At 38.1% G+C, this 14,091-nt stretch overlaps 1 protein-coding gene across 1 annotated transcript; it reads right to left on the bottom strand.

Annotated features, from left to right (window-relative positions):
• Positions 1 to 561: 561 nt before the first annotated feature.
• Positions 562 to 4,783, bottom strand: LOC111905658 (cyprosin). The gene is made up of 14 exons (XM_052767212.1): positions 4,640 to 4,783; positions 3,406 to 3,770; positions 3,264 to 3,324; positions 3,097 to 3,191; positions 2,898 to 3,010; positions 2,537 to 2,705; positions 2,369 to 2,408; positions 2,202 to 2,266; positions 1,998 to 2,111; positions 1,856 to 1,920; positions 1,599 to 1,749; positions 1,389 to 1,508; positions 1,013 to 1,101; positions 562 to 838 (listed from the first exon to the last, which is right to left on the bottom strand). Exons 2-14 carry the CDS (start codon positions 3,760 to 3,762, stop codon positions 754 to 756), a joined length of 1,524 nt encoding a protein of 507 aa, XP_052623172.1. The 5' UTR covers positions 3,763 to 3,770; positions 4,640 to 4,783; the 3' UTR covers positions 562 to 753.
• Positions 4,784 to 14,091: the final 9,308 nt, after the last annotated feature.

Raw genomic sequence — 14,091 nt, 5'->3', positions numbered from 1 at the left:
CTTATTTGGGTTATTCAGATCATTTCAGTTTATTTGGGTTATTCGGATCATTTGGGTTATTCGGTTCAAAAACATAGTGTAAATGTTTATTTGGGTTATTTCGGTTCTTTCAGGTTAATAACCATACCAAAACTCGTATTACCTGAACCAAACCGGTACCATATTATTATAATCGGTCCGAGTTTCGGTTCCCACTTTTCATCCAATTCGGGTTTTAGGTTATCGGGTTCGGGTCAGTTTTGGCCCGGAGCACATCCCTAATAGCTACTAACATTCTCCAATTGAAATTGGAGTTTCAAAATATTTGAAAAAAAAATATCATTTTCATTGGTTGCCAAATCTTGCCACATATTTAACAACTTCGGTTGCCTTCCATACTTCACAACTTTAAATCCAGAAACAGCTAATTTGATAAAAATCAATGTACTTCACTTCTGAATATCATTGACCAAGGATTTTTCATGTGTTCCTCCATGAAATATTGGACTTATTACAACATTATACATTTGTTAACCAGATCATTTGATATGAGTGTGAATTGAATTCAGTAACAAAAGATAATAAAAACAAAAACAACCATATAACATAACGATAACTGGTAAACAAACAAACATCAGTTCCTAACACGTACCACCTCACGTTTTTAACAATCCAACAACGAAATTTACGGAAGTAAAAACACGACAGAAAAAGACTTTATTTAAACATTTTTTTTTCAGAGAATATTTACAGTCAGAAAAGTGTTTCCCTCCCTCAAGCTGCTTCAGCAAATCCAACACGTAAGCGCCCATAATCAAACACCGTATGGTATTGACCCATAAAAACATCTCCCAAAATCCTGCAACAAAACATCCACAATATTAATCAACATAAACACATTTTGTTACACGACTTTTCCAGCTATTTTTGGAGGACATTTACGTCTTTTTCATACAAAAAAGTAAACATATCAAATGTCAAACACAGTACAACATGTTATTATGTATATTGTAGAGGTAGAGTGAGTAATTACCAAAGCGGTCCACGAGGTGGGGCCACATCCATAGCAGTAAATCCACTGATGCATTGTGCTACTTCTCCCTCACCAATTTTCAGAACATACTGATCAATAACAACACATTTAAAAAAAATTAGAGTAAATTTCAATTTTCGTCCCTGTTATACCTGATTTTTGCAATTTTGGTCCTTATTTGAGGTTCTTATAAAATTTTTGGTCCCTGGTTATACCTGATTTTTACAATTTTGATCCCAAAAACTTCTCTTACAATTTTGATCCTTACATTTTACTTGGAACATCAACCAAAAACCTCAAATAAATAACCAAATTCGAAAAAATCAGCTATACTCAAGGACTTTTACATATTTAAAATAAATAAAAAAGTTGTTACCTGTTCTGGGGAAAGCTCAAAAATTTTATCACCAATAGTAAACGCGATATTGGGCATGGAGGAAAGACTGCTGCACTCAACTGCAGATTCTCCCATTGGACTGGGCAGCTTATCACAAAGCTGAATTTAAAAAAAAAAAAAGATAATTAAATCAGTGTTTCGATGATAATAAAGTAGTGGTAAAAAAGTAATTTTTAATTTGTTTTTCACCTCGTTGACATAGTTAAGTATGTTATCTTCAGTTTGATTCTTTTTTATTTGAGTTTGCACCCAAACAACTGCCATCTCACAGAAAGTACACATCTCATCATGTACACCAACACCACCATTATTCTTGTCAACCACACTCTCAATTATTGAACTGTAAAAAAAAAATTAATTATCATTAGCTAATATTCAATTTATATAATTAGAAACATAATATGATCATAACTCATAATTCATAACGAATGCAATGTGAAACTGACCTAACATCTCGGGCACCATTAAAAGTACATAAGTTCATTTGAGAACAGATTTTATCGGGTTGTGCCTATATAACATCACGAAAAAAGATTAGGGGTAGAATCGGAAATATCTAAAAAGTAAACTATTAATAGAATGTTTTACCTCAGATAAGAGCATCTCGATTATAGTCTTTCCATATTGATTAACCAATGTCTTGCATTGCTGACTCATTACTCCAGCAGCACCAATTGCATGATTGATTTGAGTAATAATAGTCTAAACAAGTTTCACATATAATTTTTTTTTATAAAAATGTTAGTTTTTCTAAACAGAAAATGCTAAAAAAAATTAATTTTTAAAACATACCGTTGGACCTGCCAACAAAGAGGTTCCAGAATCTGCAATTGCTGCACAACCATCACTGCAAAATCCTGAAATTGAAAAACATCGGTAAATAAAAATAAAAATAAAAATCTACATTTTTTTTATAATTCTTAATTTCAGATGAATAATCAAGAATAGCCTGAGATTACCAGTAGTTGTATCTCCAATAAGGACATCACCCATATCAAACTAAAAACAAAAAAGAAAAATGAAATTCAGTAATGTTTCGACTTAATAAATACTAAATTAGACAAACAACCACATATATATATATATATATATATATATTTGTAGATATGTTATAATAAGATAGTCACCTGCCAATAACCCTTTTGAGTCACGGGTACATATGTGTGTTTGCCCTTAAAATGATTAGGATCGGCCCCACCAAACACAAGTTCACCCCCTTCATCCTCGTCAGCATTGCGATTAAACCAAAAAGAAAATACGGGTTCTGGAACAAGACCTTGATTTACCATGTTGTACCTAAAAGGGTATGAAAATATCTTAATTAACAATCTGAATCTGAGTAAATGACCATTTTACCCTTTATTTAGAAAGGACACTAACATGTTAAGCCCTCTCTGTTGGAAATAACTCAAAGAAACACTACTTTATATATGTCCTGATTAAGTTATGTATCAATTAAGTCAATAAGAAACAGGGGAAGAAAAATACCAGACAGGAACAGCATTTCCAACAGAGATTTCTTGAAATCCAAGGCCAAGAATACCATCAAACTTGGCTGCTAAGAAAGTGATCCCAGGCTCTTTTGTTGCCTCTATAAAATCCTGAATAAAAAAAAGATTAAAAGAAAAGGTATAATGAGAAAATAGTGGTTAAGTGAATCAAAAAACCAAAATTTCTTAGTTTTTACCTGTTCTTTAACAACAAGATCACCAAGTTGGACAGAGTCTTGGCTAAAGATACCAGAGATAGCTCCAGTTCCATACTGAATAGCAGCAGATGTCCCTGATTCACATATGAAGAAAAATACAGTTAATTACGAAAATGCCATTGAGAAACAATCAAAAGAGACTATACCATTTTTCTTGTAGGTGCTTGAATGGCTCGCCTTGTACTTTGAGTGAAAAAGGCAAGCTACCTGTATCCATATGAAGAACTATGAGCACATGATTGAAGCTATAGATTGACAGAAATCTTGAATTAGAAAAGTCAAACTCACTGAAAAATAGCACTTTGAAGAAGGCACCCATAGATTAGAACTTCCAGTATCAAAGATCACAGTGAACTTTTGTGAGGGAGTTCCAATACCAATCTCACCATAATACTGAGCATCCATGTAGTTCTTTAATGCAATAATGTCAGTGTTTGAATCTGTGAGAGGGCCTCCAAGGCCAAAGTTTCTTATAGCATTTCCTTTCTTTGAGACACCATGTCCATTGATTTGGGTAAGTTGGTCAACCTTCCTCTTTTTAAGTCCAACTCTAATCAATCCACCATTAGAGGCTGAAAATGCTGAAGGTGACAGAAGAAACAGCAAAAACAAGGCAAGCAGACTCGCTTTCATTGTCATATCCATGTTGAACACTGCATCAATGAGAAAAGTTTTTTTATTAAATATTGATTTGAACATTAAAATTTGCAAAATGGAGATCAAAGCTATGAGTTGCTACTATATGTTGCCAACGAAGTAATGTTTCAAAAAACTCAATTATAACTTATAAACTGATATGAATCCTTTACACTGTTACAAAAAAACCAATAACCACATTAAACCAAATAAGATGTGCTACAAATAGAAAATATTTGGGGAGAAAAATGAAATTAGGTTTCTAATTAAAACGTGCTAGACTCTTTTTTTCCCTAAAAGGGAGGTAACTAAAAATCATTACATCATCATTGAGATAAACGTGCACTACAATTGTCAATATTAACCATTAATAACCAAAACATGCCAATTACGTGTGAGATATCAATTCATAAAGTACGATTACGAGATATGAAGAACAATCATAAACATAGCTAGCCAAAATAAAAAAAACTAGACACATGACTCCGTCCCTACCTTAAATCCACTACGATTTCCTACCTATTTACCATGAACTTACTAAAAAAAATTCCAGTTTACCGATTCGAATAACATGCATCGTTATCTGTCAACCATCACGGTTTTTTTCCAAACCGAACTGTAGTTATGGTAGTAACGAAGTGAAATACGGAGAATACGATTCCAAAAACAGATCATAAGAACTACACAAAAACTGCACTGAGTAATTGCCCTAAATTTTCATCAGCGATCAAAATATTCGCTGGGAATCAGTACACTGTACACATTAAATAAACGAAAAATAGAAGCAATTGCAGTTATAAGTATAAAACATACACAGTAGCAGTTGAATCCGGCTGATCGGAGAATATCGATGAAGGCAAATTGGGGAAAAAAAGGTTAAACTCACCTGAGATTTGAGAGAACCGCCGAGGCGTGTAAAGGGAGCAATATGACGAATGGAAGAATAAGGCACCGCTTTTGATGAGCAACTAACTGCAGCTTTTGCAGTTAAGTACCCCGCAAGTTTGGTTAATACCCACTTTGGGTCCTTGGAAATTCTTGGGTATAATACACACGGATGAATAAATAGAAGTGTTATCTTTTTTTCATATTTTTTTTGTTACTTATTTACATAAAATAATATATATATATATATATATATATATATATATATATATATATATATATATATATATATATATATATATATATATATATATATATTATACCAAAAAGTGTGTAGTCTAACAATATTAAAAACTAACGGATAGACGCTTTCGAACAAAATTTAAGGTTCAAGTCTCGTTGTAAAAAAATATATAGACTTCAAAGAATATATAGTAGTAGGTGTATGTGCGATCTTACCGAAACATATATGTTTACGATAATATAATTTACATCCATAAATCAAAGCCTCAAACATATTGTTAACATTTAAAATTAGAATTATTGAAATTCTTTTGTCAAATTGTCTTCCAAAACGTTAAGTCAATAGGAGATGAAAAATGATGAGTTGAAAAAACTTATATGTTTATGATAATGTAATTTACATCCACATAATCAAAGTCCCATTAGTTAGATTATTAACATATAGAAATATTAAAATTTTCTTATCAAACTGTCTTTCAAAACGTTAAGTTAACAAGGGATGAAAAAAGATGAGTTGAGAATCAAATTGCTAGATATCTTAATGAATTTTATACGGTAAATTGCAAGATATATTGGTGAATTTTATACACTCCATCGTTCTTATTTGTTAATTCAATCATATGTCTCTATTATTATAAAATTTGATATAAGAAATCACAAGATGGCACTTTAAATGTTAGGCATAAAATGGAAATCTGCCTACTAGAGTAATGTAAAGATTGTTCATATCCATGAGTAACCAAACATTGTGAAATATGTTGTATTTAGAATTGATAGACAAATATTAAAACTGACAAATAATATTGATAATTATACGTGGATTGGTTACGAATAATAATAATAATTTTTTATTATTATTATTATTATTATTATTATTATTATTATTATTATTATTAAGTATCGAGTTTCATCAAGAAACCAGATTGATCGTTCATGATCATATATAATTATTTAAAAAAAAAAGTAAGAGGAGAATGTCTCGTTGTCGAACTATTAAAAGATAGAACAAAATAAATTAAAACCAACATGATGATTGTTGATCTTGACTGCTAAAAAACTACATGGAAAGTTACACTCATCTCCTTAAAGGTTTTTACGTCGCACTAAGGTTGACCGAAAAACCTGGTATTTAATGTGTACTATTGTTCATTTTAACAGCAATGGAAGAACTGATAAATCCAAAAGGCGATTTCACGAAAAGCATGGAGAATATTATGTTGCATAGGAGGAGAAGAATAATTAGAGAGGGTTGTGTTTTCTTGTATGTAATAAATGGGACTTGGGAGGTCCTATTTATACTGAACACGGAAACCTAAAAAACCCAAAAAAAATGGACTATGGCCTCTCGAGGGCTGCCAACCTTCCACATGACAATTTGAATTCATATATGATGATATCGTTATTCGGTATCTCATGTGATTCAAATCTAGAGATTATCTAGTCTTTTCATAGGTGTAACATTCGAGATTTTGTATGTTTCCTTTTAAGTCCTTAATGCAAATTTCATCTCATTTTAGTCCCTAGTTAGTACGCAGCTCATTTCTGGATCGCGGGTTCACCTACGTACACAAGGTGTACGTAGGAGTACGCATGGCGTACGTGGTGCAGGGGAAAACCCTAATTTTTAGGGTTTGCACCCTATTTAAACAACTTATAACGCCTTTGGAAATTTTATTGATCAGCCTTCATCACCCTATGCCTTGATATTGATACCCTAAGTGTATTTGGTGATATTTGAGCTTGAAAGTGAGTTTGTTAGTGTTTTGTGGTGAAGAAGAAGAAGAAGAGGAGGAACACCTAGAGGTTTCTTGGGAGTAGCGTGAGCTTGTAGATCTAGAGTTATCTTCACCTTAGCAAGCCTTTTGAGGTAAAAAGCTCTCATATTGATGATTCTACGTGTTAGATCCAACTTAGGGTGATATTTATGCATTTATGGGTCTTTTGAGCTAAAGTTGAGTTTATGATCTACTCCAGAAGCCATGGATGATAGATCTTAGCTCCATTGAGGTCCCTTGTCCATAAAAATGTAATCTTTATGAGAGATATGGGTCCATGCAAGTGTTAAGACTCTTATTAAGCTTCTTTTGAGTTTGGGGCCTTAGCAAGTCATGCATGGGTGTAAAGTTACCAACTTTACGTGTTAAGTCACCTTCTAGAATTAGATTTGAGAATATGGCATGTTGGCTTACCTGAATAAGTGCTTAATGAGTTGGGTTGGTTGTCTGCTGAGTATGCGGGGCGTACTCAGCTTGTATGCTGAGCATACTAGTCTCGGATGGAGTATGCCAAGCGTAAGCCTAAGTATGCCCAACGTACTAAGCTGTTTGACTTTTGGGTTGACTTTCGCGGATTTGGGCCATATCTTGGGCTTTTAGGGTTTGGGCCTTGTTAAGCCATTGTACTTCTGATTTTGGGCCCAATTTGGAAGTTGGGCCTTATTGGGCATTAGGATGTGGATGTCATTAAGAAATTTGGTCCTTTTGAGTAATGGGTTGGGCCTTTGTTTTGGGCCAAGTAAGAAAAAGGGTAAAATGGTCTTTTACCCTAGATATTGAACAAGTAACTTAGATTCTTGATTATGGGTCGAGATCCAATTATTAATTGGATATTATTCGATGATGTTAGTGTGGGGATTTTCCAGACCAACAGACTGAGATTTCATCTGAGTCATTCTATAGCTTGAGGTGAGTTTTCCTCATTGTGTTTAGCGGGTCGAAGGCACCAATGTTGGCTCATGGTTTATTATGTGTAGGATGCTAGTTGTATGTGTGACTCTTGCATGTGTTATGTGTTTATATATTTACCGAGTAGGGCCTAATGTCGGGCGGGACCTGATGATTATATTGTATGTTATTTATCTTTTTGATTTTTATGCATGTGTTTATATGTTTGTATGTATACCGGGCGGGGCCTGATGACTGGCAGATTTGTTCTGAGCGGGGTTCGATATCAAGCGGGGCCCGATGACGGGCGAGGCCCATTATATGTTTTATATGTATGGTATGTAGTATTTTGGGGAGCTCACCAAACTTTGTTCTTACAGTTTTCAGTTTATGTTTCAGGTGCTTCTAGTTCTAAGGGGAAGAGTCCGGGATGATTACGGTGCACACATCATATTGTTTCGCCTTTTGTATTACTCTGATGTACTTGGATGTTTATTGATACACTCTAATTCACTATGGTTTTTATGATGTTATTTTGGATAATGGTTTTATTAATTTAAAAATCAAAATTTTTGGTCTTATTTTTCGGACGTTACAAGTTGGTATCAGAGCCTTAGTTTGAGGAATTTAGGCGTACACTGGAGTGTTTTTGAACTCAAACTGAGGATTTAGTAGCTTTTACAAAAAGAAAATGTTTTATAAAGAGGGTTTTCTAATAAAAGAAAAAGGGTGTGGTGCATGCAATCGACTGAGCTCAAGTAAGTTTTCCTAAAATACTCATACATGTTTTTGTTATGCTTTGAATTGTGAATCTGTGAGTCACATGTTAGATTATGGCTAAGGATCTGCTCATGGTTGCGTGATAGAATGCTAAGAGAGATGCCTTTGTATGCCTGATGTATGAGCTTGTAGACTTGCATGCTAGTACTGATCAGTGAGTGATAGGATAACCTTTTAGGTTATGCTTGTTTCAATTACTCAATGCTAGAATGATACTTGCTTTGTGCTTTTTAGGAATTCACATTAACTTCATCTAACTGGTAAGTGAATATTCTAAGTTACATATTAATGAGACTAAATAGTTTTAGAAGGTTAGCTTTAACTCTATTGTGCAACTCTTGTCTGAGTCCAACCATTGTAGTGTGAGACCTTTCATTTAAAGAATTATATGTTTTCGGTAATACGTAATTGTATTCGTGAGCCAGTTAGAGGAGGTTAGAGGGAGTTCCTTATGCAGCTGATGGCGGAGAGTGGTGTGGGGATTGCCCTAGGAAAACCTAGGAAGAGATTTAGGTGTTAGGAGCTTTGGTTCGTCGAGGATTGTATGTATGGATAAAGAGTGATTTGGAGAATTCAAAGCGATCCTTGAGGAAAGTACACATATATGTGGAAGGTAGTACGGGCCCGTACTACTGGAAGCAGAGGATCCATACTCGAGCCAAGGAGAGTCACGATGAAACCAGGAAGCGTATAGAGTATGAGACTCCTCAATATTTATTTATGTGTGTTCTAATGGTTTGAATGGTCTATTTTCATTTTGGTGACCCTTCGAGGAAGATCGATTAGTGGTTCTGGTGCTGGTGAGGGTTTAGGCTCGGGTTCTGGAATTGGGCAGTTGGATGACCAGATGCGGGAATTCATTTCCTATGAGATTACCCGTTGAATACTTAAGCAGACTCCTGTGATCTTTGGTATGGTCAAGGAGGGCATTATGGAGATTTTGGATGAGCGTTTGGGTGCTTTTCGGTCATAGATGGTAGCATTGATGGGAGCTCGCATGTTGACCTTCCGTGAGTTCCGGGCATGTGGGGCTCTGGAGTACTTCGGGGAGAAGGACCCGATCACGAGCAGATGATGGTTAGAAGATGTCGCTAACGCCTTCTACACTAGCAGTTGCCCCATTGGGGAAAAGTTCATACTTGTTTCCTGTCTTCTGAACGACAGAGCTTGAGATTGGTGGGAGGAGGTTGGGTGATCTGTGGGTGATGAGGCAATCGATTCGATGACATGGGATGACTTTGTGACTTGATTTCGAGCTGATTTTGCACCAATGATTGAGTTGCAACAGTTGGCGAGGGAGTTCCAGGACCTTCGACAAACTATTGAGACGGTGGCTGAGATCATCGCTATGTTCCGCGAGAGGGCGCTTTTGGTTCCACAGTATGTGGCGGATGAGGATATGAAGAAGGTGAGATACCATGAGATGTTGATGTGTGATATTCGGTAGTTCATGAGCCGATCTAGTTGCTAGTTGTTGGAGGATATGATTGTGAGGGCTAGAGAGAGAGATTGATTTGGAGATGGAGAGGAAGAAGAAGTCGAATCAGGCTCAAGGTTCAGGTAGTATAGGTAAGAGGCCCAAGGTATTTGATTCAAGGTTGAGGGGCCAGCCGGGCCAGATCCTAGTACGCACAACGTACTAGTTGACCTCTATGATCCTTCATGGTGCATGAGTATGCCCCGTGTACTGACTTGCCAACCTTTCACATATAGGGACTAATTTGACATATTAAGGAAATATTAAAGAATGATAATTATACCTCATTCAGGATGTTACAATTCTCCCCCACTAAAATCAGACATCGCCCTCGAAGTCATCCTCCGGAAATAGCTCAAGATACTACTCACGTATCTTGGACTCTGGTTCCCATGTCCATTCCGAACCTCTATGGTGCTGCCACTGAACTTTGACCAAGTTCACGACCTTGTTCCTCAAGGTTTTCACTTTATGATCCAAGATGGCTACAAGCTTCTCCATACAATTTAGACGATCATCGACCTGATTGTCCTCCAAGGGGACCACAACCGCCTCATCGACTATACACTTCCTCAGTTGGGATACATGGAAGTTCTCATGTATCTTTAGGAGCACAAAATCCCCACACCACTCCAGGGTGACACCTTTAGGAGCACAAAATCCCCCACCTGAAACTCTAACTCAGAGCATCTCCGATCCGCATAACTTTTTTAACGGCTCTGCACAGTCAAAAGTCTCTGCCGAACCTATTGTATGAGCTCACTCCTCTTTAACACGACTTCCGTGCTCCCCATGACCCTCTCCCCCACCTCGCCCAAACAAATGGGAGTTCGACACCTCCGACCATATAGGAGCTCAAACGGGGCATACCGATATTGTCATGATGGTTGTTATTATAAGAGAACTCAACCAAAGGAAGATAGAAGTCCCAACTCCCACCAAAATCAATAGCGCACGCACACAACATATCCTCGAGCGTCTGAATCGTTCCGCTCGCTCTGCCCGTCCGTCTGCGGATGGTATGTCGTGCTAAAATGTACCAGGTACCCAACTCCTCATGGAATCTCTTCCAGAATCTAGAAGTAAAGCGTACATCCTGGTAAGGCACAATAGATGTCGGCACCCCATGTCACGCCACCACCTCACGAACATATATCTCTGCCAACTTCTCCATAGAAGAGTTCTCACTGATGGCTAAGAAGTGAGTACTCTTCGTCAAACGATCGACTATCACCCAGATAATGTCAACACCCCTCACAGTCCTCGATAGCTTCGTAATGAAATCCATAGAAATTTGTTCCCAGTTCCATAGGGGAACCTCCAGAGGCTGCAACTTGTCATGAGGGCGCTAGTGCTCCGCCTTGATTTTTGGCAGGTCAAGCATCTCTCCTTAAACCATGCCACATCTCTCTTCATACATGTCCACCAATAATTAGGCTTCAGGTCAAGATACATCTTTGTGGCCTCCGAGGTGGATAGAGAATCTCGATTTGTGGGCCTCCTCCATTAAAATCCGTCGGGCCCCACCCACATACGGCACCCATACCTGCCCATAGAGAGTCAAAAGCCCTCTACTGTCCATATCAAATGCCGAAACTTGACCTATCACCCCTCACTCTTACGATTTTCTTCTTTTATGGCCTTCGACTATGCTTCCTTGATGATCTCTAAAACTGGAGTCATTGTTGTCATCCTCATACATACATCTCGCATCGGGGGTACTCGCCACCCTCCGGATTAAGGCACCGACCACCATATTGGCCTTGCCTGGATGATACAAGATCTCACAATCGTAGTCCGTCACTACGTCCAACCATATCCTCTGCCTAATATTTAAATTAGGCTAATCCATAAGGTATCTCAAGCTCTTATGGTTCGTGTAAATGGTACACCGAACACCATAGAGATAGTGGCGCCAAATCTTGAGGGCAAAAACCACCACCCGTAACTCCAAATCATGAGTAAGGTACCTCGCCTAGTAAGGTTTCATCTTCCTTGAAGCATAGAATATTACATTCCCTCTCTGCATCAACATAACACCCAATTAATCTCACAATGGATGCATCACAATAGACTACAAAATCCTCAACTCCCTCTGGGAGGACAAGCACTAGGGCCTCGCACAACCTCTAACGTAGAGTCTCAAATGATGCCTGCTGCTCAGGCCCCCAACTAAAGGCAACATCCTTCCTGGTCAACTTGGTGAGAGGAAATACAATCTTGGAGAAATCTCTGATGAACCTCCGATAATAGCCTAGCAAACCAAGGAAGCTCCAAATCTCGAATGGATATCTCGACACCTCCCAATGCATTACTGCCTCAATTTTGGCTGGGTCGACCAAAATACCGCTCTGATTGATGAGGTGTCCCAAAAATTGAACCTCTTTCAACCAGAAATCACACTTGGAGAATTTTGCATAAAGCCTCTCCATCCTCAAAACCCCAAGAATCTCTCATAGGTTCTCCTCATGATGTTCCCCAGTCTTCAAATATACTAGAATGTCATCGATAAAAATGATCACAGATCGATCCAACATGGGCCTACACACCCGGTTCATGAGGTCCATGAATGCTACCGGTGTGTTGGTGAGCTTAAAAGGCATCATCACAAACTCGTAATGCCCATAACGAGTTCGAAATGTCATCTTCCGAATATCCTCCTCCTGTACCCTCATCTGATGATAGGCAGACCTCAAATAAATCTTGGAAAACCAAGACGCCCCCTGAAGCTGGTTAAAAAGATCATCTATCCTCAATAAAGGGTAACGGTTTTTCACCACCAACTTGTTCAGTTCTCGATAATCAATGCACATCCAGTGCGAACCGTCCTTCTTCCTAACGAAAAGGATCAGAGCTCCCCACAGAGAACTGCTCGGTCTAAGGAACCTTTTCCCCAAAAATCTCCTGCAACCGATTGGATAATTCATGCATCTCAGGAGGTGCAAGACGGTACGATACCTTAGCGATCGACGCCGCACCTAGAATTAGATCGATCCGGAACTCCACCTGCCGCTCAGGAGTCACACCCGGTAACTCCTCGAGAAAAACATTAGGAAAATCAAATACCATCGGAACATCAGAAACATAAATCGATCCCTTTTTCTTAACCCGAGTATCCATCATATATGCCAGAAAATCCATACACCCATGTTGTAAACTCTGTCTTGCCCTGGTGGCAGAACAGAAGGCTAATCCTGATCTAGTAACCTCGCCATAGATAGCCAACACTCCCCCATTATGATCCCGGACTGTCACTAACTACTGCTCACAGTCGATCAGAGCCCCAAACTGACTCAATCAATCCATACCCACGATCACACAAACATCCCCCATCGAGATAGAGATGAGATCAACCGGATATCCAACACCGAAAATCTCTAGCACATAACCCCAACAGACAACCGTAGCTAAGACAGTACGCTCATCTGGTATCGCGAAATACTAAAACTGCGACTAAAAGATGATGACACAAAAGACCTGTAACATTCTGATTTCCGAGAATGAGATTTAGGGATTTCATGCAATTAAGGAAGTCTACTCGACGAGTTGGAGGCCCCAACTTGTCATATAGAGTTTTAGTCAGCCCGGGTGATTTATGAGGTCTACTCGACGAGTCAGAGGACCCCGAATCGACGAGTAGGAGCTGGAAGACAAAACCCTAATTTCCAAGGTTTTGCACCCTATTTAAAAGGGTCATTAGCCTCCCTCATCCTCCCTTACCATCCATCTTAAGCTTAGAAAAATCCTAATCTCACCTACTCTCCATTTTTGTGTGTAAAGGAGCTTGGACGGTGGATTTTGTGAAGAAGGCTTGAAGTCTAAGGAGCTTGGAGCAAAGAGAAGCTTGTGGATCTGAATTAACTTCATCTTGGCATCATTTTGAAGGTAACAATTCATTAACTTGACTTATCTTTAGCTAGATCTCTTCATGTAAAGGTTTAGGGGCATTTTCTAGTTGGTTGTGGATTATTTCGGGTATTAGGCATGATCTGAAGTTGTAACTTCAAATCTGGACTCCTCTAAGTCCCTATAGTCATAAAGTTATCAGATTTAGAAAGATTCGGCCCCTCTCTTTGGGTTAAACCTTTCCCTTAGCTTGGTTTTGGCATTTAGGACCATGCATGTACGTAAAGTTTGCAACTTTACGTGGAAACCATGCCCTAGGAGGTTAGATCTGCAATTTGGAGTTTTGGGGTAGCTTAAAATCGTCTGAATGAGAAATAGACTGAAGGGACTTGACGAGTTACATGGTCAACTCGACGAGTCAGATGAAGATTGTTCGTGGTGGGT

Source organism: Lactuca sativa, chromosome 9, assembly GCF_002870075.4.
Source record: "Lactuca sativa cultivar Salinas chromosome 9, Lsat_Salinas_v11, whole genome shotgun sequence".
In the NCBI taxonomy this organism is placed as follows: domain Eukaryota; kingdom Viridiplantae; phylum Streptophyta; class Magnoliopsida; order Asterales; family Asteraceae; genus Lactuca; species Lactuca sativa.
Note: the sequence above shows the minus strand (reverse complement) of the source record. Positions and strands in the feature narration are given on the sequence as shown.

What these genes read in the sequence shown, in the direction of transcription:
- LOC111905658 (XM_052767212.1), bottom strand. Translation starts at nt 3,762, where the DNA reads ATGGATATGACAATGAAAGCGAGTCTGCTTGCCTTGTTTTTGCTGTTT. An exon ending in CTCAAAAGGGTTATTGGCAG is followed by an intron (nt 2,409 to 2,536) that starts GTGACTATCTTA and finishes TTTTGTTTTTAG; the next exon opens with TTTGATATGGGTGATGTCCT. An exon ending in TATTGGAGATACAACTACTG is followed by an intron (nt 2,267 to 2,368) that starts GTAATCTCAGGC and finishes TTTCAATTTCAG; the next exon opens with GATTTTGCAGTGATGGTTGT.